Genomic DNA, 24,096 nt, shown 5'->3' on the forward strand with positions numbered 1-24,096 from the left:
AAAAAGACGTTTTGACAATTATCTTGTAAACAAATGGGTTTACAACATTTTGTCAAGACGGGTTTTTTTCCAGGAATTCAATTATAAATAGTAATAATCTCAGGTAAAAATCGCGAAATCGTCTGCGTTTATTAATTAATCGCGGATTTTTGTTTAAATTTCAAATCCAATTATTAAATAAACAAATGGATTTACGGGACCCGCCATAAGACATTTGTTGTAGACAATTTGATTCTCTGCAACAAATGTCTTGTGACAAAAGGCCGTAAATCCATTTGTTTAGTTGATAATCAAGAAAACGCGTTTATTATTATTTCTTCGATTTTAAATATTAATTATGTAATCTAATCACCCCCTCTACCCCCACCCCCCCTCCCAAAGGATTGTCTTGGAATTGGCAATGAGTGAGAGGGAAATATCTTTCTCCCTCTCTTTTTCTCTCACTAGCGGAATGCAACGTCCGTCCGTGGTGAAGGGGAAGCACGCACGCCGCTTACCGGCGGCCCACGGACGTAGAGCCGCGCAATGCTCGCGTCCCATTGGCTGTTCTTTTCACCCCCATATCCCGATAGGGGTGCGTCCGAGCGAAAAGTGGAAAAGGACTTTTGGGTTCCAAATCACCCCCCAAACATGCCGGTGCACCCCCAACAAAGTCTTATAAATGACCCTGTATACCTATGAGTATACTAAGAGCAGTACATTGTTCTTTCAAGTTTTTTTTTCAATTTTTTTTTTTCAAATGAACAACATCGAAATATATGTTTGGCGCATTTTTTTACAAAAACATTTTTTGTTTTTGTGTTTGGGGGGATTTCAAAGCCTTTTTCTCAAAATGGGCAAGAGATTTTACACTTCTTTTAGTAAATGTCCACATGTTACCTGGTCTAACTCTCTCTAGACTAAAATTAAACAGGATCGTCCTCAAGACAATTTCTGCTTCCGCCTGACAGACCGCGTTGCTGCTGTGGTGCTGTTGCTGGTCTCCGTCCTGGTGGCAGTGGTGGTGGTGGTCCTTTTTTTGCTGCTGCTGCTGCTGTCAGTGGCGGCGAAAGCCGAGCGGCGCGGTTTCGGGCCAAAAGCAGATAAAAAAAACATATAATTAATAATATACTCTAAGCAGTTGGCAATAAGAGTGTGCTAGTCGTGTGACAGCAATGAAATTAGAAATATAACCATTTTGAGCCGAAAGAGAGGGGAAAATACGTTACAAACACTTCTCTACATTTCATTCTCAAAATTGAATTCTCTAAATTTATTGAAATGATTTAATGACATGAAATGCCCCGAGAAAATGCACAATTAATCCTTTCCAATACGGAATTAGCTCATAGACGTTTCAAATACCCTACACATTAATATATTCATGTATTAGCAATTCCTACGCGCTAAGAATGTAATGACAAAGACTATTTGTGCATTTTCTTGGGTGAAAAATTGTTTTTCTTAATCATTTTCAAAATAATGCATTTTCTTTTCAATTATTTTTGAAACATCTCTCGTTTTGGAAAAGTATAGCGTATCTCGATTGTCAAAAACCATTTTATACTTTACAGTGCAGTAAAGAGGGTTTTTTTTTTAGAAAATCTGTTTATTTAGAAGGATAAAGGAAAAAAATAGAAAAAAGGTTAGTCGTCAGACGCCATGAAATGCCAAATTATGCATTTCTATTTTTTCCTTTATCACTGATCACTGACAATAAACAATTTAGAAAAAGTGTTTATTTCCAAGGATAATAGATCACTGAATGATTTATCACTGATCACTGAAAATCAACAATTTAGAAAAATTGTTCATTTCCAAGGATAAAAGATCACTGAATCATTTACCGCTAATCACTGAATCATTTATGACTGATCACTGAAAATCAACAATTTAGAAAAATTGTTTATTTCCAAAGATAAAAGAACAAATTGAACAAAATAGAAAAAGTGGGGTTAGGTGTCAACCGCGATGAGTATCCGTGAGATAGGAGCGTTTTTCTGGAGGATTGTCTGTCCCATCCTCACAGATGATGTAGGATAGGGAGTCTCCCTCACTCCACGTGTTGGGTGCTGTCTTATTCAACCGCATTGCCAGATCTGCATGTGGAGCGTAGATACCAGTGTGGGCTTGTGGTTCACGAATCAACTTGTGAGTCGTCACCAGAAAAGCAATGAAAGCATCCAACATGGTATGTCTCTTCATTCTTGCGATTCCTTGGAGGTAGGTTTAGATATTGGAGAGTTTCTGCTCGTGGGTCTGGTCGCCGAAGACCTCATTCAGGACGTAGTACACAGTGGTTTTGACAAGATCAGAAGAGTACGTATCTTTCAGGAGTTTTCCTTTTGATTCCAAACGAAAACCAGTTGAGCCATCGGAGCGACGGGTGAAGTAAAGACCAGTATAAAGTTTCCTGTTTGCTACGAGAACGTACTTGTAGGTCTTCTCATGCTCCAGTTGGATATGGTCATACTGTGTTTGTACGGTGTCCCTGATTCTCTCAGCACTCTTCAGGGCTATGTCCAGATCCTTCTGTTTAGTATCCATCATCATCGAATTTGTGTCACCATAAATGACAACGTAACGTAATGATTCCGCTATGGTGCATGCCATCTTCAGACATTGCCGGCCTGTTTTAGTGATAGCAGCAGCCAAATTGGGAGCGTAATATCGAAAATGAATTGAACCAAGACATCCGTAGAGAGTGTTCACTATGAGTTTGAGGGCTGGTTGTTGGGTTTCATATGCTAGTTTCATTCATTGTGGGATGCATAGCGATTCCATCAGGCGTTTCGTTTCTGCGCGATTCTGGATGATTTTATCAACTAGTTTAGGAATCATTCCCGCCCGTCTCTTAGGGTCGACTTCAACATCTTCCAATTTCTTGTAGCAAACCCCCGGCATTGTCGAGAAGCAGAGGTTGTACTTCCGGATGATACTAGGGTAGAGAGACTTGTAGTCCATCAGGAGGACTATGTCATCGCAGAATGCGACATTTGCATCCAATACTAAACCACCTGGGATGTCCTGCACAATCTTATTCTCCTTTCGATCAGGGAGGATGTAGCCTGCCTCGTGGAAGGCGTGCGTCAGCATATAATCGTTCATGTCGTTTCGCAAAAATCTCGGAGTCTTTGATAATACGGAACCCCCCACTTTCGTCATTTCCCCCATGAGGGGAATTATATTTAGAGATCGAGCTACCTGCATTATACAGTCTGACTCTACTCTCGTTGTCCGAACGAGGTCAATCATGCCTTTTGCTGAGTTGAAAAACTCAATAACTTTCCAAGGAGCCAGTGGTCTACCAGTTGCAACTTTACTTCTCAAAATGTTTGAACAAACTGTGTCAAACTCACCTTGAAGTGACTTGGGGTTCACCGCCTTCAGGGCCACTTTGATGTCGCACAAGGGTCGATGCAGAACATTGCTGGGTGTGCGAATTTGAAGCTGCGTCAGCTTCATCATATCATTTTTTATTCAAGTTTTCAAGCATCATCTTATCATTTTTTACTTCAAGTTTGATACAGTTTGCTCGAACATTTTGACAATTAAAGCTGCAACTGGTAGACAACTGGCTGCTTGGAAAGTTATTGAGTTTTTCAACTCAGCAAAAGGCATGATTGACCTCATTCGGACAACGAGGAGAGAGTCAGACTGTATAATGCAGGTAGCTCGTTCTCTAAATATAATTCCCCTCATGGTGGAAATGACGAAAGTCGGGGGTTACGTATTATCAAAGACTCCGAGATTTTTGCGAAACGACATGAACGATTATATGCTGACGCACGCCTTCCACGAGGCAGGCTACATCCTCCCTGATCGAAAGGAGAACAAGATTGTGAAGGACATCCCGGGTGGTTTAGTATTGGATGCAAATGTCGCATTCTGCGATGACATAGTCCTCCTGATGGACTCCAAGTCTCTCTACCGTAGTATCATCTGGGTGTACAACCTCTGCTTCTCGACAATGCCGGGGGTTTGCTACAAGAAATTGGAAGATGTTGAAGTTGACCCTAAGAGACGGGCGGGTGTGATTCCTAAACTAGTTGAGAGAATCATCCAGAATCGCGCAGAAACCAAACGCCTGATGGAATCGCTATGCATCCCACAATCAATGAAACTAGCATATGAAACCCAACAACCAGCCCTCAAACTCATAGTGAACACTCTCTACGGATGTCTTGGTTCAGTTCATTTTCGATATTACGCTCCCAATTTTGCTGCTACTATCACTAAAACAGGCCGGCAATGTCTGAAGATGGCAGGCACCATAGCGGAATCATTATGTTACGGTGTCATTTATGGTGACACAGATTCGATGATGATAGATACTAAACAGAAGGATCTGGACATAGCCCTGAAGATTGCTGAGGGAATCAGGGACACCGTACAAACACAGTATGACCATATCCAACTGGAGCATGAGAAGACCTACAACTACGTTCTCGTAGCAAACAGGAAAATTTATACTGATCTTTACTCCACCCGTCGCTCCGATGGCTCAACTGGTTTCCATTTGGAATCAAAAGGAAAACTCCTGAAAGAAACGTGCTCTTCTGATCTTGTCAAAACCACTGTGTACTACGTCCTGAATGAGTTCTTCAGCGACCAGACACACGAGCAGAAACTCTTCAATATCAAAACCTACCTCCAACGAATCGCAAGAATGAAGAGACATACCATGTTGGATGCTTTCATTCCTTCTCTGGTGACGACTCACAAGTTGATTCGTGAACCACAAGCCCACACTGGTATCTACGCTCCACATGCAGATCTGGCAATGCGGTTGAATAAGACAGCACCCAACACGTGGAGTGAGGGAGACTCCCTACCCTACATCATCTGCGAGGATGGGACAGACAATCCTCCAGAAAAACGCTCCTATCTCACGGATACTCATCGCGGTTGACACCTAACCCCCCTTTTTCTATTTTGTTCAAATTGTTCTTTTATCTTTGGAAATAAACAATTTTTCTAAATTGTTTATTTTCAGTGATCAGTCATAAATGATTCAGTGATCAGCGGTAAATGATTCAGTGATCTTTTATCCTTGGAAATGAACAATTTTTCTAAATTGTTTATTTTCAGTGATCAGTGATAAATGATTCAGTGATCTATTATCGTTGGAAATAAACACTTTTTCTAAATTGTTTATTGTCAGTGATCAGTGATAAAGGAAAAAATCGAAATGCATAATTTGGCATTTCATGGCGTTTGACGACTAACCTTTTTTCTATTTTTTTCATTTATCCTTGTAAATAAACAGATTTTCTAAAAAAAAAACCCTCTCCACTGCACTGTAAAGTATAAAATGGTTTTTGACAATCGAGATACGCTATATTTTTCCAAAACGAGAGATGTTTCAAAAATAATTGAAAAGAAAATGCGTTATTTTGAAAATGATTAGGAAAAAAAATTTTTCACCCAAGAAAATGCACAAATATTCTTTGTCATTACATTCTTAGCGCGTAGGAGTTGCTAATACATGACTATATTAATGTGTAGGGTATTAGAAACGTCTATGAGTTAATTCCGTATTGGAAAGGATTGATTGTGCATTTTCTCGGGGCATTTCATGTCATTAAATCATTTCAATAAATTTAGAGAATTCAATATTGAGAATGAAATGTAGACAAGTGTTTTTAACGTATTTTCCCCTCTCTTTCGGCTCAAAGGGATTTTATTTCTAATGTCATTGCTGTCACACGACTAGCACACTCTTATTGCCAACTGCTTAGAGTATATTATTAATTATATGTTTTTTTTAGCTGCCTTTGGCCCAAAACCGCGCCGCTCGGATTTCGCCGCCACTGACAGCAGCAGCAAAAAAAAGGACCACCACCACCACTGCCACCAGGACGGAGACCAGCAGCAGCAATGCGGTCTGTCAGGGGGAAGCGGAAATTGTCTTGAGAACGATCCTGTTTAATTTTAGTCTAGAGAGAGTTAGACCAGGTAACATGTGGACATTTACTAAAATCATCCAGGGATCAGCTGATCCGATCCTACTGGATGAATCTTGGAATGCGACAAGTTGAAAATACTGTTTAATTTTAGTCTAGAGAGAGTTAGACCAGGTAACATGTGGACATTTATTAAAAGAAGTGTACAGTCTCTTGCCCATTTTGAAAAAAATGCTTTGAAATCCCCTCAAAAACAAAAACAAAAAATGTTTTTGTAAAAAAATGCGCCAAGCATATATTTTGATGTTGTTCATTTGAAAAAAAAAATTGAAGAAAAAACTTAAAACAACAATTACTTTGGACTTTTTACCCCTTTCGATTTGAGTCGAGTATTTGACTTGACTGCGATGTCCTTTGTAGGATATTATGGGACTCGTCTTAGTCAGGATATTCATAGAGAACTCACAACGATTCATGGACTCCTATCATCACCAGCTTTCTCCACTGGTAAATGCAATCAATGAGTTTGGCAGCGTTTTTTATTTGTGTATTTTATTCAAATTTCCATAATTGTGGCTTCAATTTTTAAGTAATTGTTGTTTTAAGTTTTTTTTTCAATTTTTTTTTTAAATAAACAACATCGAAACATATGCTTGGCGCATTTTTTTACAAAAACATTTTTGAAGTGAAAACTTCTTATGGCGCGTTGGGCACTTTTGTGGGTGAGCATTTTCTCGTGAACTCGCGACAAATGAGATTTTACAGTGATGCCAGATGCGGGACCCATACGTCTCCCACTGCCCCACTCCGCAGCCGTAGTTGCGCGAGGGAGTTGCGCATGAAACCCCCATGCGTGGGACTTTTGCCCCCGTCTGGCATCACTGCTATTAGTATACGCATAGGGATATATGAGCTGTTTCTTTCTTCCGCTAGGGAAACAACTTCCTGTTTTACCACAACAGTTACATTAAAAGAATACAAGTTTGGCGCTAGCGTTTAAAAGACGCCGCATTTAAAGTTTGAGGTTGATAAATTTCTACAAAATTACATAAAATCTCGAAATTTTGGGGAATTAGGAAAATTATCAATATGCTCATTTCAGCTAAGAATTAAAAATTATCGGAAAGCCGGAAATCGAAAATATACTCGTTTTATTAGACAATTTTACTAGGGACGTGATTCGATGGTCGAAAAATCGCCAAAAATTATGGGAAAACCGGAAAAGTAGGAAAACCCGAAAAATCGAAAATATCCGCAATTTAGTCGATTATTTTTTTCATCCAAATTTCAGCCAATAGAATTGCACCATTTGTTGATATTTTGTATAGCCTACCTCGAATATCAGCGATAATTTTTTGAATATTTTGGTAAACAAACGACACTTAACCAAATAAACCTCTTTTCATGTCATGGCACAATTCTCTTGGCCGAAATTTGGATAGGAAAAATAATCCCCCGAATACCACTCGAACTTCGAAATTATCTGATATTTCCCTCAAGATTCCCTAAAAACAAATAAGCTTGTCAAGTTTTCCAGAAAAATCACTCGCGCTTTGCGCTCGTGATTTTTAAACTGGAAAACTTGACACGTTCATTTGTTCGCAACGAACCTATCGGGAAATATCCGATAATTTCGGAGCTCTTGTGGTATTATATGCGAGAATTTCACTAGGGACTTGAATCGACGGTCGGAAAATCGTTAAAAATTATACGAAAGCCGAAAAAGTAGGAAAACCCGAAAAATCAAAAATATACTCAATTTAGTCGAGAATTTCACTAGGGAGGTGAATCGACTATCGGAAAATCGCTAAAAATTATGGGAAAGCCGGAAAAGTAAGAAAACCCAAAAAATCGAAAATATCCTATTCTAAAAGGGACACACATGTCACAATCGATTGTATCGAAAATCTCGCAAAAGTGAAGGCACGATTCCTTATTGGTTCACTGACAGTGCCGCGAGATTTTTCATTTGAAATATTCTCATATCATTGGTTAGACGTTCGCTCCACCTGGTGTGCCAGCTGTCAACGTACGTTCACGTTTAGACGTTCGCTCCACCTGGTGTGCCAGCTGTCAACGTACGTTCACGTGCCCACGCCAATTTCCAACCTATTCCTTTTCACCATTCGGTAATCACACCAGGCAACCGTTCTTCCAAATTACGTGATCTTTCGAAACGAAATCCACGTGAAAAATGTCAGTGCAAAGTCATCCATTTACCTCTACTGAGGAAATTATCAATTTTGAGACGGGAGACACAGCTGTGTAAGTATTTTTTTATTCTAATTGTTAATTTCTCTGCAAACATATATTGAAAAGTACGCACCATAACCTCTCAAGTCACATGGCATTAATAAATTCGTTTCATCTACACTCAAGAATTAATATCAACGACCTCTTTTTTAGTTTTCATGTTTTTTTTTTATTCTAATCTAATTGTTAATTTTTCTGCAAACATATATTGAAAAGTACGCACCATAACCTCTCAAGTCACATGGCATTAACAAATTCGTTTCATCTACACTAAAGAATTAATATCAACGACCTCTTTTTTAGTTTTCATGTTTTTTTTTTTATTCTAATCTAATTGTTAATTTCTCTGCAAACCAATATAGAAAAGTACGCACCATAACCTCTCAAGTCACATGGCATTAACAAATTAGTTTCATCGACACTCAAGAATTAATATCAACGACCTCTTTTTTAGTTTTCATGGTAGAAAACTAAAAAAGATTTTAGTTTTCATGGTAGAAAACTAAAAAAGATTGACATAAAAATTGTGGGATATCGAGGAATTCGATTTTTTTTCATTTGACAGGATACTCTCAGGTTACGTCGATAAGATTGATGGGATGAAAACTGTCAGCAATGGAAAAAAAACTTTGCTAAAGTTCGTAATGAACAATGGGGATGGAGCGAGGATTCGTGTACTGATGTGGGACAATGTCGCCAAGGTCAACTCACCGAAAATTTCTCATTACCAGGTGTTTCTTCATGTTAATAATAGTTAAATAGTTAGTTGTCACAACAGAATTTTCATCATCAATATTCATATTCATTAATCGAAAACCGTGAACTATGGGTAACACATTTATGTTTACAAAAAAAACAATTCCCTACAGAAAATGTATATCACTATGGGTTGCATTACTCCTGTCAATACTGCTTATCATGGGAACGAAGACGTTGTTGATGTGGAGTTCAACGTTCAGGCAGCGAGCACCATAAAATATCTGGGAAGTCTCGATGGAGCTGGAATAATTGTCCCAGAAAATTACCCTGAAGTTGCCATGGAAACTCTACTTCGTCACCAAAACGCTCCAGTGTCAGTTACTGGATTCATCAAGAGTCCATTCGTTGAAGTTGTTCATTTCTCAGCTTCGTACGGTGGAGGCTGCATTGTCAATGGCAAACACAGACTCGCTGTCCAAATTGCGATTTTCAAGGAGACGAAAGAGATTAAGGTTGGAACGTGTGTCAAGCTCATGGGGAAACTGAAGTCCAGGGTCTTGAAGACAAACAAGGCATATCCCGAGTACTACTTCGAAGTTCCAGACATGAGTCATGTCGTTTTGATCGAGGGTAAAACGGCTACGGAGGAAGAAATGTCAAAAGCGATCATCTCAGCGACCTCTAAACGCTACTCGACTGGAGATTTACCGGAACCAAAACGTTTCTCGAACGGTCAGGGTGTAGAAGAAATTCAGAGAGCGATGTCAATTGAGAAGAATGACTAGGTTCAAAGGGGTATTATTATCTGTACTGTTATTTCAACTGAGAGACAATATTTATTGCTGTTATCACTAATCTTTTCGTAGATTTTTCTCAAATTAAATTCCCTGTGATTTCATGGAGATTGAGAAAAAAATTTTCAAGAGAACAATCATAATGTAAAAAATAATTTCGTCACGTAAAGGACTTGACTTTCTAAAAAAAAATTATTCGAGGCTAGAATTTCATTAAGTTAGAGATGACTAGAGAAAGACTAGATTTATCGATAACTTCTTTTCAAAGACTAAAAAACTATAAATTGACTAGGGCAGTATTTCCTTAACCTAAACTCGACTAGAGAAAGACTAGAGACGTAAATTAATTGGAAACTCCAATTTGTGATATTCATTCGTGAATAATAATAATTTAATTTATAAAAATATAACTAATCGTGATATGCAAGGGCCAAATGTACAAAGCACTAGAGCAGTATTTCCTTAACCTAAACTCGACTAGAGAAAGACTAGAGACGTAGATTAATTGGAAACTCCAATTTGTGATATTCATTCGTGAGTAATAATAATTTAATTTATCAAAATATAACTAATCGTTATATGCAAGGGCCAAATGTACAAAGCACTAGAGCAGTATTTCCTTAACCTAAACTCGACTAGAGAAAGACTAGAGACTTCAATTAATTGGAAACTCCAATTTGTGACATTCATTCGTGAAAAATAATTTAATTTATCAAAATATAACTAATCGTGATATTCAAGGGCCAAATGTACAAAGCATTAATAATAGAAACAAAGATTCGAATCGTAGATAATTTAGAGCCTACAAAAAATATTTTTAAACAGTTCTTGCATAATCAATACTTTTAATATGAGAAAAAGACTAATTAAGTTCTCTGACGAATATGATTGTTACACATCTTGAGTAGAATCGAATTTCCATTTTCTCATACATAGATGGAAAGATTGTTTGTATTCCATCGATACTTTAAGATAGTTGTGTATCTTTTTCAGTTAAAAAAAGTTCAATTTTACTTTTTATGTGATTCAAGCAAACAGCATGCACTTGAAAAAATATTGTTTTTCAAAAGCGAAAAAATGAGTGAAACAAAATTGTAATAATCCCATTATCCTCATTGCCATATAATGTATGTAACGTAATGTTTCTTTGTATTTTCTTCCCGTTTGTAAGATGTTTGTATGGAAAATAAAGGGTGATTTTGTCATAAAACAGAAATTTTTTGTCATAAAAAACAGAAATAAATAAACGAACATCACTTTTAATTGAATTTGGTACAATTTTCTCTTCATTTTGAAATGAGGGAAAGGAATTATTGCGGGAAGGAGAAATTAGCGACGGTCGTTCATGCGGATTGGGGTGGATATTCATGAAAAGAGCATGAGCTACACGAGACTTTGGGTGCTATTTTGTCAATATAAAACAGAAGTATCGTTGTTTCCCACATTATTGAATAGTTATAATCTAAAAACAATTCAGAAATCATATTTTAACAGTTCCGGAAGTTGTGAGACACCAAAAAGCATCGAGTTTCATTCTTTGATGTTAAAATATCAAAAATTGATAACTCACGAAGCGATTCGAATGGTCCATTGAATTTCGTAGGAGAAAAAAACTACAGTAAGTAGATTCATTTGTATTTTCTATATCTATGATGACTCCAATAAATTACATGATCTTTAATTTTCTTTTCCACGAGAAATTAGGCTCTGAAACAAAATTTCATGTCTGTAGGTAAATAAATACGCCTAACCTCCATTCACAGTTCATGTCGCCCTACTTGCATGGAATTCTCTACTCTTAGATGATAATAACGATGCACAACGAATACAAAACGTGATTCTCTTGCAGGGAAATAAATTTCAGAGCGCTGAGGGGTCGATGGGCTAATTCTTTCATTATTCACTCGAGTTGTCAAGAACCAAATCCTGTGCTCCGTTCATATCCTCAATCACTCAGTCAAGGTAAGCAGATACTTTTTTCGTGCATTCGACTGAAATTTTCATTACGAATGAAATTTTTCTGTATTGAAATTGAATGTTTTTCTTTTCAGATTCCTCGCACTCCTTCCCGAAGTGATTGTCAGCATCAAGAACATTGCAGTGATTATCCCATCGAAACATTTACAGATTTTCAGGAAAAAATAGTTTCAAGAGTTTACACATAGAGAATCAGATCCGAGAACTCAGATCCTAGAAACCAGATCCTAGAACACAAATCATAGAACTCAGGTCCTAGAACTCACATCGAGTCGTACAGAATCGGAGCCAGAAATTTCAGAGTCCAGAAATTTTCAACCGTAAAACCAGTCACGAGTCTTTTCATACAGATACTGAAACATACAACCAATACAAGAATCCAACTTTCCAGAGATTCAAAACCGAAAACTCAGTTTCAAGTTTTTGAATACAGATACGGAAACTTCCATTTAATATGACAAAACACTAGATATTGAACGAAACAAAATAGATCGAGATTTACTTGCAATTGTAATAACAGTATAAACACGCTGAATGTTTGAGTCCAAAGGTTCTATTGATATTCAAGAAGAAAATAAATGATTTTTTTTTCTGAAATAACCTGTTCTAATAATTTCTTCCCTTAAAACCAACCATTATCATTCAGTTTCAGCAAACACAATTGATTTATCTAGCCACAAAATTCAATAAATCTGTAGGAAATCATCATTTTCCCTATCAATTAGTAGTATTGAACAATTGTAGTCATTACTTCGATTGATAAAATGCCCAGAAGAAAGATCCAACGAACACCAGAAGAAGAAGCAGAATTGAAAAAGGTAAGGCGTGAAAAGAATACAGCCCAGCAGAAATTACGTCGACAAAAACGTCGAGTTGATCAGATGGCTAACCTTCGGGGTCATAGAATTGACCTAAATATTCCCATACAACATTCAGTCAAACAGCCAACCATTAAAGATTCGGTAGTTTGTTCAGAATGGATTCCCTTACAAGCAAAACGCATGTCAACGGTGTCAGGAATCGTTAATACAAATATTGGAAATACAGGTCCCAGGCTAGAAAGAAGTGAAAGAAGTATTGCTGAACACTATATAGGACCCATGGACATGATTTGTTGTCATTGCAACGCGAAGCATTTTGCATTTGAGCGAACGTCAGGTAAGAAAGATTCATTCCAGAGTTGTTGTGGTCACGGAGCGGTGAGATTAGAATCTTTACCTGAACCACCAGGAATATTGCGTGAATTATTCGACGGCAAGCATGAAAAATCCAATCATTTTCTTCAGCGTATACGTAGTTATAATAATTCTTTTGCATTCGCTTCGTTCAATGCAAATTTGGTGAATTTTGATGAAAGACGCCCTGGACCATATTGTTTTAAAATTAACGGCCAAATTTATTACCAGATTAATACGAGTTTGTACCCTTCTGAAAGTGAATGTCCTTCATATGGTCAGCTCTTCATAGTTGATCAAAATGAAGCAACTGATGTTCGATGCAATCAAATGTCAACGTTGGATGCAGAATTGGTAGGTGAAATCGATAGCGCACTTCGGGAATGCAATGACTTTGCACGATCATATCAAATGATGCACGAGGAACTATTGCAATCGAGACTAAATTCTAGAGAATCAGGAGTGGAACCTGAGATGCAACTATTGTTTTCTTTGAAACCAGGCATGGATCGTGGACGATATAATCTCCAGAAGATTAATGAAGTCGCAGCGATATTCACTACTACTGCGGACGGCGAAATCCCAGAGTCTTACGTTTCAATCCGTGTCAAAGCTACGAAAGAACTCACGTATATCAGCACCATGGATCCCAATGTTGAACCGTGGATTTATCCACTGTTCTATCCCAACGGAACTCGAGGATGGCACGACAAAATGCCATTGACGAACAGGTCTGGACGAGTTACTCGCAATGCTTATACAAAGTACAGAATGGCTGACAGAGACGACAATGTGATTCTCAAAGGCGGCAGATTATTCCAACAATGGATTGTTGACAGCTACGTCAAAGTTGAGAGAGACCGTTTGACATTTGATAGAAATAATCAAGAAAAGCTACGTTCTGACACGTATCAAGGTTTAAGAGATCATTTACAAAGAAGAGCAAATGAATCTCATGGTCGAGTTGGAAAAATGGTCATTCTTCCTTCATCATTTGTGGGTTCTCCACGCAACATGATGCAGCACTATCAAGATGCCATGTCAATTGTAAGGAAATTCGGTAAACCGGATCTCTTCATTACGATGACGTGCAATCCAAACTGGCGTGAAATACAAGAAAATTTATTACCCGCTCAAACACCATCTGATCGACCTGATTTAGTTTCACGTGTTTTTCACAGGAAAAAAGATGAGTTGATGAAAAAAACCATCATAAAAGATAAATTGTTCGGCGAAGTGCTTGCATACGTGTATGTCGTTGAATATCAGAAACGAGGTTTACCTCATGTGCACATATTATTAACGTTGAAACAGAATCACAAAATAACTACTCCAGATGTAGTTGATAAATATATTTCTGCAGAAATTCCAAATCCAGACGAAGATCCCACGTTACATCAAATCGTAATGAAGAACATGATTCACGGTCCATGTGGCAGTTGGTGTAAAAACGAAAAAGGTAAGTGTACGAAACATTTCCCCAAAGATTTTCAAGCCGAAACTACCCTAGATGAAAACGGTTATCCTACGTATCGTCGCAGAAACACTGGTGTTTATAACCGTGGAAATGGACAAACAATTGACAATAAATTTGTAGTTCCCTATAATCCCACACTATTGAAATTATACAATTGTCATATCAACGTTGAAGTCGTTTCATCTATCCAATCGGTAAAGTATCTATATAAATATGTTTACAAAGGCCATGATGCGGCGGCCGTTGAGATTACCGATCCTGGTTATGGTGAAAATGTGATCGATCATGATGAAATTCGTAATTTCGTGGAGGCTCGATATGTCAGCCCAGTCGAAGCCAGTGATCGTATATTAAGTCATATATTACAAGAAAAAAGTCATTCAATCGTGAGATTACCTGTGCATCTACCTAATCAACAGACTCTAACCATTTCCGATGTAGCCGATGATGAAGCTATAAGGTCTGCATTGCAAAAAGAAACAATGTTGATGGATTATTTCACTCTAAATCAACGAGATCCCGAAGCTAGGAAGTTCACTTATTCAGAAATTCCGTCCCATTACGTTTTCAAGAAAAATCGAGATTCAGGGATCTCAAGATGGGAGAAACGGAAAGCTCAATTCAATGTTATCGGACGAATGTATTCGGTAGCTCCCACTCAAATTGAATTGTTTCATCTGCGATTATTATTGATAAAAAGCAACGGAGCAATTAGTTTTGAGGATTTGAGAACTGTTAATGGACATCTGTATGATACGTATCTCAGTACCTGTCTAGCATTAGGACTTATCGCAGATGATACAGAATGGGAACGAGCAATGACAGATGGCGAAATATGGATGATGCCTCGACAACTCCGTCGTCTGTACGCTCGAATTTTGATATATTGTCAGCCAAACCAACCAGAAGAATTATGGTTGAAATTCAAAGATGCCATGTCTCAAGATTTTCAACGAGATGCCGATGTTCAAACAGCTGAAAGAAGAGCGTATGCTGAAATCAATACATTTCTCACTCAAGAAGGTTCAGACTTGAGTCGTTTTCCTACCATGCCTACGATGGAAGAGGTGCCAAATAATATTACCGAGTCCATAGATGCAGGAATGCTCCAACAGCATACAGAAATTGGTCTTGATCAATATCGAAGATTGAACGTCAAGCAGAAGGAAATTGTGGATAAAATTTTCGATGTAGTTTCTTCGGAGGTAAATAATTCGTCAAATACATGTTTTTACATTGATGGTCCCGGTGGTTCAGGTAAAACATTTATTTACACCACAATCTATCATATACTGACAGGAAGAGGAAAACAAATTTGCACAATGGCGTTTACAGGTATTGCGGCAATATTACTACCGCATGGGAGAACTGTGCATAAAACTTTTGGTATGCCGGTTCCTCTTTTCTCCCATTCTGTTTCAAACATTAAGAATCAGTCTCAAAACGCTGATTATCTACGAGGAGTTGATGTTTTCATCTGGGATGAAGCTCCAATGGCACCGAGATACGCTTTGGAATTGGTCGATCGAACACTTCGTGACTTTACGAATGTGAACCTGCCATTCGGAGGAAAAATTATGATTTTGGGCGGTGATTTCAGGCAGTTATTACCAGTGAAAACTCACGCTACTCGCTCTGAGATGGTCAATTTATCGATCAAATTCAGTGTGTTGTGGAAACATTTTTCCATATTTGCACTGACTGAAAATATGCGTACTCTCCCAGGAGAAATTGAGTTCTCCAGATATCTTCTTTCTGTAGGTGATGGATGTTCAACTGATGCCAGCAATAATTTGTTAGCACCAGAACAGTGTATAGCTCCACGAACAGCTGATATAGTTGTATCAACATGCAAAGAACTCATAGAGAAGAGAAAATTCGATGAATTTGCAAATGTCGCAATACTCTCTGCACGAAACATTGATGTTGAAGAAATAAACAATCGAGTTGTAGAACACTTCGATAAAACAACGGAAAAGATTTATACCAGCATAGACAGTGTGAAAAACTGTGACAATGGAGATATTTCAGATGCAATACTCCCAGAGTATTTGAATTCATTAAGTCCACCAGGTTTCCCGCCGCATGAGTTGAAACTTAGACACAACTGTATCGTTATGCTCATTCGAAATCTTAGTATCAATGAAGGATTGTGTAACGGTACACGGCTACAAATTTTAGAACTCGCAAATAATCTCCTACGATGTCGAATTCTCACGGGCGACAAGGCCGGAGAGATCGTTTTCATTCATCGCATCATTCTCTATTGTGAGGACGTCTACCCTTTTACATTCCAACGTCGACAGTTTCCTATCAAACTGGCATTCGCGATGACAATCAACAAAAGTCAAGGACAAACATTCAATAGAATTGGACTCGATCTTCGAAAAGATGTCTTCAATCATGGGCAATTATATGTTGCGTTTTCACGTGTTCGATCTTGGCAGTCACTGCAACTCTTCCTTGGTGAACAAAGGACCAACAATATGATAAAAAATTACGTCTTTAAAGAGTTATATCGCTAGAATTAGATATGAGAGTTGCGATCATACCTTTAAGTACTTGGACAGTCACTTACACTTAGTTAAAATTTTGCAATATATAAAAACTCAATATTTTCATCATAGTTTCCTGAGCGCATTCCGAAACGATTGCCTAGATTATGGAGGTTCTATCTACACCAATGTTGAGTTACACGTTATTAATTCAGTTTCGGTGTCTTTTCAACTTTCATCTATTAATCAAAACTGGATAGGGAATTCCTTAAATTATGGGAACCGCTTTCGAATATGCTCAGGTCCCCAGTACATTTCGAAATGTTCATTAAGTACAAGTTACTGTGGAGATATCTCAATCATCATAGTATGATTAGGTGTTGTTATTGTGTTTTATTCCATTTATTAACAGAGAGAAAACCCATTGATAAATCATTCGTAGGATTTCTTTCGTAATAGAGTCGTAGACAGTTATTCATTGAGTGCCCGCGCGCTGGGGCGCGCGGTTCAGTCTCGTACTCAATGAATTTCACTAGGGACGTGAATCGGCGGTCGGAAAATCGCTAAAAATTATGGGAAAGCCGGAAAAGTAGGAAAAATCGAAAATATACCCAATTTAGTAGAGAATTTCACTAGGGATGTGAATCGACGAAAGTAAATTCGGATGGTCGGAAAAAATATATATGCTACGATTATAGCTTTAAAAAAATCTAAATTTTTATTTTTGATTATAGATTTGTCTTGAAAATAGATGCGGTTTTATATGAAGAATTTGATTTAACAATGTCCAATGATCGCAATCTTAGCACAAAAAAATACAAAACTACTAGTGATGCAGTATTCACAAGAAATATAAATAGATTTCAATCAAAATTGTTCATTTCACACTTTAGTTGCCATAGACCTATTGTTTCAGTTTTAGAATTTGTTGAAAATGCTGATAATGATGATGTAAGAGTTGTTGAATTTATGGATGAGAATTGATAAATTTTGTATTTACTATTTACTAATATTTACTCATTTAAATATAACCACTTCCTTCGAATATAGTTTCTATATTATTATACTTCATGTCCATGCAAAAAGTGCCCACATTGCTTTGATAAACTTGATTTTGTATGTACAATTTCTCATGTCGCGAGCGCACCTAAAAATGCTCACCTAAAAAAGTGCCCAGTGCAGGGGGTGTAATGGCGGGTAAAACCGCCCTTACATACGGGGTGTGACGACCCCGCGGACCATGAGTCGAACTTGGCCTAAGGATTGGGAACCCCCCTTTGGGGGGGGCCCTATAATTATACCAACGGGGGTTATGGGTGCAGGGTGAACCCCTGTGCCCAAGGGGGGTTTCGGTGAGGGAGGGTCGCGGATTGGGTCACGGTGGGCTGGGCCGGACTTCGGCAGACGCGAGGGAGGGCGAAATCGGCTGGTGGAGGGGCGGTTCCACGTGGTGGAGGGCGAAATCGGCTGGTGGAGGGGTGGCTCCACGCGCGGGTTGGGGTTCGAAGGACAGGCTGCTTCGCAGTGCGAAGGGCATGGACGCTGCGGTTCTCGCAAGTAGTTCCAGCCACGCGTTAGTAGTCGGAACCTCCCGCAACGGTGGAGGCCGGCGAAAACGCGACGCCACACGTGGGGCTGGGTCTCAGGGGCAGCGGGTGGGTATCCCTCGGGAAAGGGACGGCTCGCGGGGTGGGTCGTCGGGTGGGATGGGTGGGTTCCCCCTTTCTGTGGGTCTGCTCCCTCTCTGCTCCTCTTTCGAGGGGAGTCGAGGGGGAGCACTCCCTCAGCGCCTCCACCGGGCCCCGATCTGAGCTACCCAGCTCGGCGGGAACCGGAAGTCCCCTCCCAGGGACGGTGCCCAGCGTCCCGAGCTACCCAGCTCGCTGCCGCGGAGAACCGCCCCATCTAATCCTTAATCCTCTTATTTTTACTTTCTGCTTTACTTTTCAGCTTTTCAGCTCCTGCCCCTTAGCACGGCCGGCGACCGTATCGTCTACTTTCAACCATGGCAGAGCGTTATTGGAAATCTATTCCGGAGGCTAAACTGCCCCCAATCGGATCTCCGGGGGGGGGGGCACAATAATGCGTCCGTCATGCGGCGAAGTCAGCTCCGTGAAGTGGGCACCCCACTGAGGTGGATTCGAACGAATATTTGATATTTGATAGATTTTGAGCTACTTGGAATAGTAGTGACGTTTCTTTCGTTTGTAGTTGAAAACTGAGCGACCAATTCGTTTTTGAAACACAGTTAGGAACTATCTCACAGTTCCAGCTGGAGTGACATTGGATTCTCGTTGGCAATCATTTGTAGCTGATTGTAGTTCTGAAAATTTCACGATCGGTATCGTAATGAACGTTTAATAGATTTTTTCAAACAGTGAGGAACTATTTCAAAGTTGTATTCGAAATTACGTGGGATTCTTATTTGCAATCGTTTGTAGTTGATAGTAGTTTTTGAATTTTTCTAATCCGAACTGCAATTAACGAGCAATCGGCTTTCAAAGCATAAGTAGGAAATGATTGATAGCTATAGGCAAATTGTCTTCAGATTCCTATCTACAAGCGTTTGTAGTTGATTGTAGTAACCATAGATTTGCAATGCACGGAGAATAAAAAAAGGTGAACAGTTGAGATATGCAGGAAAATTTGAAGTTGTGTTTGAAAGTGGAAGATATAGGAAAAAGAAGATGCTTATGAACCAACATCCATACGTGATTGTAGTTCTCAAATTTTCCAAATGTAAACTGAAATGAGCCTCCATATCGATTTTTGGAGCCCGAGTAAGAACTAATCGACAGCTATAACCGAAATGACATCGGTTTCCTGTCTCAAATAGTTTGTAGTTGTTTATAGTACTCATAGATTTTGAATACACCGGAAAAAAAGGGTGGGAGAGAATTGAGAAATGTAGGAGGATTTGTTTGTAGTTGTTTCTAAGAGTGGAAAAAATGGAGAAGTTTGAAAAACCTTATAGAACAAAGTTCATACATGATTGTAGTTTTGGAATTTGTCCTATCTGCACTAGAATGGGGATTCTGTCCATTTTTGAAACACAGTTCGGAACGATGTCATAGTTTACGCTTGAGTGACATTGGATTCTCATCTGCAATCGTTTGTAGTTGATTGTAGTTTTGGAATCTTTGCAATCGGAAATTAAATGAGCGGCCACTCCATTTTTGAAGATCAAGGAGAAACTGATTGAAAGCTATAGCCAGAGTAAGCTCGGATTTCTATCTGAAATCATTTGTAGTTATTCGTAGTACTCATAAATTTCGAATGCACCGCAAAAACCGGGTGGCAGACAGTTCAGATATTAGGATTTTCTTGCAGGCATTTCTTGCAATGAAAAAAAAAACGAATAAAAATAATTACATAGATTGAGGTTCATACTCAATTACAGTTTTGGATGTTTTTTATTCCACACTCAAATCTACATCGAATCGATCTTTGAAGTCCAATTAGGAACTTGCTGACAGCCTTAGCTGAAATGAGCTCGGATTGCGGCCTAAAATGGTTTGCTGTTTGTAGTATTTTCAATACACCAGGAAAAAGGAAAAATTGAGATATGTAGAACGATTTGTTTGTAGTTGTTTCTAAAAGTGGAAAAAAATATCATACTTGATTATAGTTTTGGAATTTTTCCAATTCTTTCCAATTTTCCAATTCTTTTTCCAATCTGAAGGAATGAGCGTTCAATGCGTCTTTGAAACACGGTTAGGAACGATTTCATTGTTAAAGCTTAACTGACATTGGCTTCTCATCTACAATAGTTTGTAGTTGATTGTAGTTTTCGGATTTCCACAATCGGAAATCACATAAGTCTTCAACCGATTTTTGAAGATCAAGGGAGCTGATTGAAAACTATAGCCAGAAAGAGCGCTGGTCCCTATATAGTTTGTAGTCGATTGCAGATTTGGGATTTTTCTGATAAAAATGAAACTGATCGTTCAATCTGTTTTATAATGACAGTTGAGTGTAGGAATGTTTCTTTCTTTCATTGAAATTGAACTGATCATTGCGTTATTGCTCCCGGACCAAGTATAATGAAAATACAAGGTACGTATATCATTAAATTTCCCTTATTTTCTTAATGACTACGATAAGACATTGAAAGATAAAACATTACATGTCCCGGTCCAGGCAAACAGATCACCGTCTCTCACGTGCAAAATTTCCTTCCGAGCTGAAGACCAGAATGGCAAGCACTTGGGGGATGGTAATATGTTTTCCCTGGCGAGGTGTGTATATTTCTATTCGTGACGTGGGACTGTAGCGCCACGAAAAATCTTTTTCGTATTTCATTATTGCAGGAAATAATCATTATTATGCACTTTTATCATTGTCAACTCTAAATTATCGACACCGATAGTATTATGACGTTTCTCTCCTTCTGGCAAATCTTGGGTTATATCTGCCGCGTTTCTTCGAACATTCCAAACTATGATTTAGTTTGTGGTGTGTTTCTTCAATTTTGTTCGATCGGTCAAACAATTGACAACTTCATTGTTCGTTGTCAATTGTTTTAACGACTGAACAAGATTAAAGGAACATGTAAAAAATCTACCTATAGCTTGAGCTGTTCAAAGAAACGTGGGGCATATAATCAAAAGTTTGTTAGTGTAGGAAAACGTCATTAGTATTGCCAAAACAAGGACAAATACTCATTATCAAACCGGTTTAAATGTTGCGCGAGAAACGAATTCACAACACTAAGATTTCTACGTACCGATACATGATAAGTATTGAATTATGTCTGACTGACCGACCGGGGCGATACCTAGCCTCTATTCACGTCTTGGTTAGTAACCGCCATTCTGTGTCATTCTTTCTATCTTAGGAAAACTTGGCGACCGTGTCCAGACAACTTACTTTCATGTCACTATCTCATGAAACTCTTGGCACACTATTTTTACAAAAAAAAGTTTTTTGTGTTTTTATAATATTTTATTTCCATTAAAGATATGCGTTGCACATAGAAATACATTAAAAATCCCCTTTCATTTCTTTTATAACCTCAGATCTATCCCTCTAAGTCTTGAGGTTAAGGAGCATCTTTTCTCACCACTCTCCAGGCTTTTAAGCAAGGAAGACAGATCATTTCGCTGCACAGAAGTGAATAATTCACAGAATATTTTTTTCCTCGTTACACTTGATAATTGATCTTGTCAATGATCATGATATGTCTTGTTTTGTCCACAGTATCGAGCTTTCATCCATTCATTAGTGTTTCATGGGGGTTTAGCGAAATATCAACAGGAAGTATTAAAATAGAATAAAAAGACTATTGGAAATATCGCAAGTGCACTGGAATCAATGGCTTTGGTAAAAACAGTTCCATAGTTTTATTTTTAACCCATGATTCATGATCGAAGTTTTCTCATGTTCATGGTCGAAATATGAATATGAATTCCTTTCTACCTATTCCTCCAGTTATCAGATATGTTTCATGAAATTCAGAAATATTCAATTTAATTTATAATAAGTTATCACTGATTACTAATTATTCCATTCGATCCTGAATTCCTCGTTAAAAAAAACGGAAATGCAATATATCGATCATTTGAATCGTACTTTCTTTTCCAGGGGGACAGAGTGAGGGAATCCTTCGACAACATATGGGTTGACAAAATGGATATATAGGAGAAAGGCTCTCGACTCCCTTAATACGAAAAAATGTAGTCCTTTAGGGCGTTGCAATGTAGGATTAGTTATGTATATATGTACATAATAGTAGATAAGATATATATATCTTGAGTGCGTTAAAATTCCCATCGGGATCATCAATAATTTATCATCAGCGGTTCTGGAGCATTTAAGTTTACATTTCTTCGAGATCCGTACATATAAACAATGGTTGAAAAATCATCACATTTCTGCTGTATGAAGTAACATAATTGCCTGCAGTGCTTCAGAGATTTAGAGAGAAGAAAAACTCTTTTTCAGACCAACGTTTCACGGAAATAATTACCATCAAGTATTCTGTCATTGCAATGAAAGCTTGAAGTCATTAATGATCATAATATTTATTATTCCTGAGAGAACTTCCAATGTTTCAAGGGCGTTTCGTCAGTTATCAGTTTCTCAAAATACACACAACTACTCCCAATACACTGCAATGATACCAATAGCGAAGGTGAGGAAAATTGAAAAGAAAAATAATCTGATATTTAAGTGTCAAAAGAATTTTTCGAGTGTTTTTTAACGCCCCAGTGGCATCTTCTGAGGAGAAAAATTTCATAATTGAATGATAAATTATTACCAACAAGTTCTCCATGTGTGGGACAATCATTTCGATAAAAATTCCGTCTCACTCATAATATTAATATTTATTTCTTCTTTTGACGTTTCTTCGCGATCAAATACATCATTATCGATATGAATGAAAGTGATGCATTTTAGAAAGTACGGAGGAGAAACTACCGATTTTACGTAAAAAAAACTGTTTAAAAAATTCTGAGATTATTATTATGTTTGATGTGAAACATCTATAGGCGCACTCCTAAACCGAATCGTTGGCGTGGCGATACTGGCCGTGGCGAGCAATCGCCGCGCTATACTAAGGTATGCCTATCTATATTCTGTGTAGTAGAGTGTACGGTGTGGCTTCTCACTCAGTTCGACGTTGTTGTTTACTACGGTACACATAACCTGCGTTTTATTTAATTTTTCATTTTAATTTTTGACAATAAAATATGTGTGACAGTGATAACTCAGAAGATCAAAGTAATCAACCTTGTGCAAAGAAAGTGAAACTACACTATGGTATACTACCAAGTCATCAGTAAGTAGATCGTATTTTTCAAGTCTCCATAAATGTAATTATCATATTTTTATATTTAATTAATTATATTCATATTAATCATATTAATAATTTATATAATTTATATTAATATTATCTTCAATTAAGTATTCTTTTGTTGTGTTTGATAATATTTTATTTCTTAAAAATTAAATATTTAAACAATGTCTGGCGAAGTCGAGCAAGCAAAATGCTTCGATTTCCCAACTTCGGACATTGGCCTCATCCACAGAATGCGATGAGCAAAGCCCAAATAGTGCGACGTCAACATCGAACCATCCGCACACGGGCATTGACCGCAAACGCATTTCCGACCCTTGTCAAAATTAAAAATCAGTCTTGTCCTAGCATCGCGAACGATCACACCAAGGGGCGAACTCCTTGAAACTTGAGATACCTGATTCCGGAATCAGTCCATAATTCTGCCCGGCGTTTATCTTTTGTTTCAAGTATCGGGAAAAATAATCACAAGTACGCACATCTTCGTATTGATTATTCCCGCGGTTAGTTTTTGAACCGAATGATCTTGTGCGGTACCGTTT

The 24,096-nt window shown here is 38.1% G+C and overlaps 2 protein-coding genes and 1 long non-coding RNA gene across 5 annotated transcripts; all 3 read left to right on the plus strand.

Moving 5' to 3' along the window:
* The first annotated feature begins 7,858 nt into the window (after positions 1-7,858).
* On the plus strand, positions 7,859-12,173 carry LOC135167947 (uncharacterized). 3 transcript variants are annotated; one of them, XM_064131685.1, is made up of 5 exons: positions 7,859-8,150; positions 8,501-8,869; positions 9,008-11,249; positions 11,481-11,593; positions 11,683-12,173. In XM_064131685.1, exons 2-3 carry the CDS (start codon positions 8,738-8,740, stop codon positions 9,620-9,622), a joined length of 747 nt encoding a protein of 248 aa, XP_063987755.1. In that variant the 5' UTR covers positions 7,859-8,150; positions 8,501-8,737; the 3' UTR covers positions 9,623-11,249; positions 11,481-11,593; positions 11,683-12,173. The 3 variants fall into 3 exon arrangements, with proteins under 3 accessions (XP_063987755.1, XP_063987754.1, XP_063987753.1); XM_064131684.1 differs by having other exon boundaries at positions 7,860-8,150; positions 8,704-8,869; positions 11,364-11,593; XM_064131683.1 differs by having other exon boundaries at positions 7,860-8,150; positions 8,704-8,869.
* Positions 12,174-12,372: 199 nt separating this feature from the next.
* On the plus strand, positions 12,373-17,087 carry LOC135168148 (uncharacterized). The gene is made up of 3 exons (XM_064132070.1): positions 12,373-16,667; positions 16,786-16,975; positions 17,058-17,087. Exons 1-3 carry the CDS (start codon positions 12,373-12,375, stop codon positions 17,085-17,087), a joined length of 4,515 nt encoding a protein of 1,504 aa, XP_063988140.1.
* A 1,989-nt stretch (positions 17,088-19,076) lies between these two features.
* On the plus strand, positions 19,077-23,115 carry LOC135168017 (uncharacterized). The gene is made up of 3 exons (XR_010299964.1): positions 19,077-21,867; positions 21,955-22,077; positions 22,339-23,115. It is a non-coding gene; the product is annotated as an uncharacterized LOC135168017 (long non-coding RNA).
* The last annotated feature ends 981 nt before the right edge of the window (positions 23,116-24,096 follow it).

Source organism: Diachasmimorpha longicaudata, chromosome 12 (assembly GCF_034640455.1).
Source record: "Diachasmimorpha longicaudata isolate KC_UGA_2023 chromosome 12, iyDiaLong2, whole genome shotgun sequence".
Taxonomy (NCBI): domain Eukaryota; kingdom Metazoa; phylum Arthropoda; class Insecta; order Hymenoptera; family Braconidae; genus Diachasmimorpha; species Diachasmimorpha longicaudata.

What these genes read in the sequence shown, in the direction of transcription:
- LOC135167947 (XM_064131684.1), top strand. Translation starts at nt 8,080, where the DNA reads ATGTCAGTGCAAAGTCATCCATTTACCTCTACTGAGGAAATTATCAAT. An exon ending in GAGACGGGAGACACAGCTGT is followed by an intron (nt 8,151 to 8,703) that starts GTAAGTATTTTT and finishes TTCATTTGACAG; the next exon opens with GATACTCTCAGGTTACGTCG. An exon ending in CGAAAATTTCTCATTACCAG is followed by an intron (nt 8,870 to 9,007) that starts GTGTTTCTTCAT and finishes AATTCCCTACAG; the next exon opens with AAAATGTATATCACTATGGG.
- LOC135168148 (XM_064132070.1), top strand. Translation starts at nt 12,373, where the DNA reads ATGCCCAGAAGAAAGATCCAACGAACACCAGAAGAAGAAGCAGAATTG. An exon ending in AAAGATGTCTTCAATCATGG is followed by an intron (nt 16,668 to 16,785) that starts GCAATTATATGT and finishes TTATATCGCTAG; the next exon opens with AATTAGATATGAGAGTTGCG. An exon ending in ACGTTATTAATTCAGTTTCG is followed by an intron (nt 16,976 to 17,057) that starts GTGTCTTTTCAA and finishes GAATATGCTCAG; the next exon opens with GTCCCCAGTACATTTCGAAA.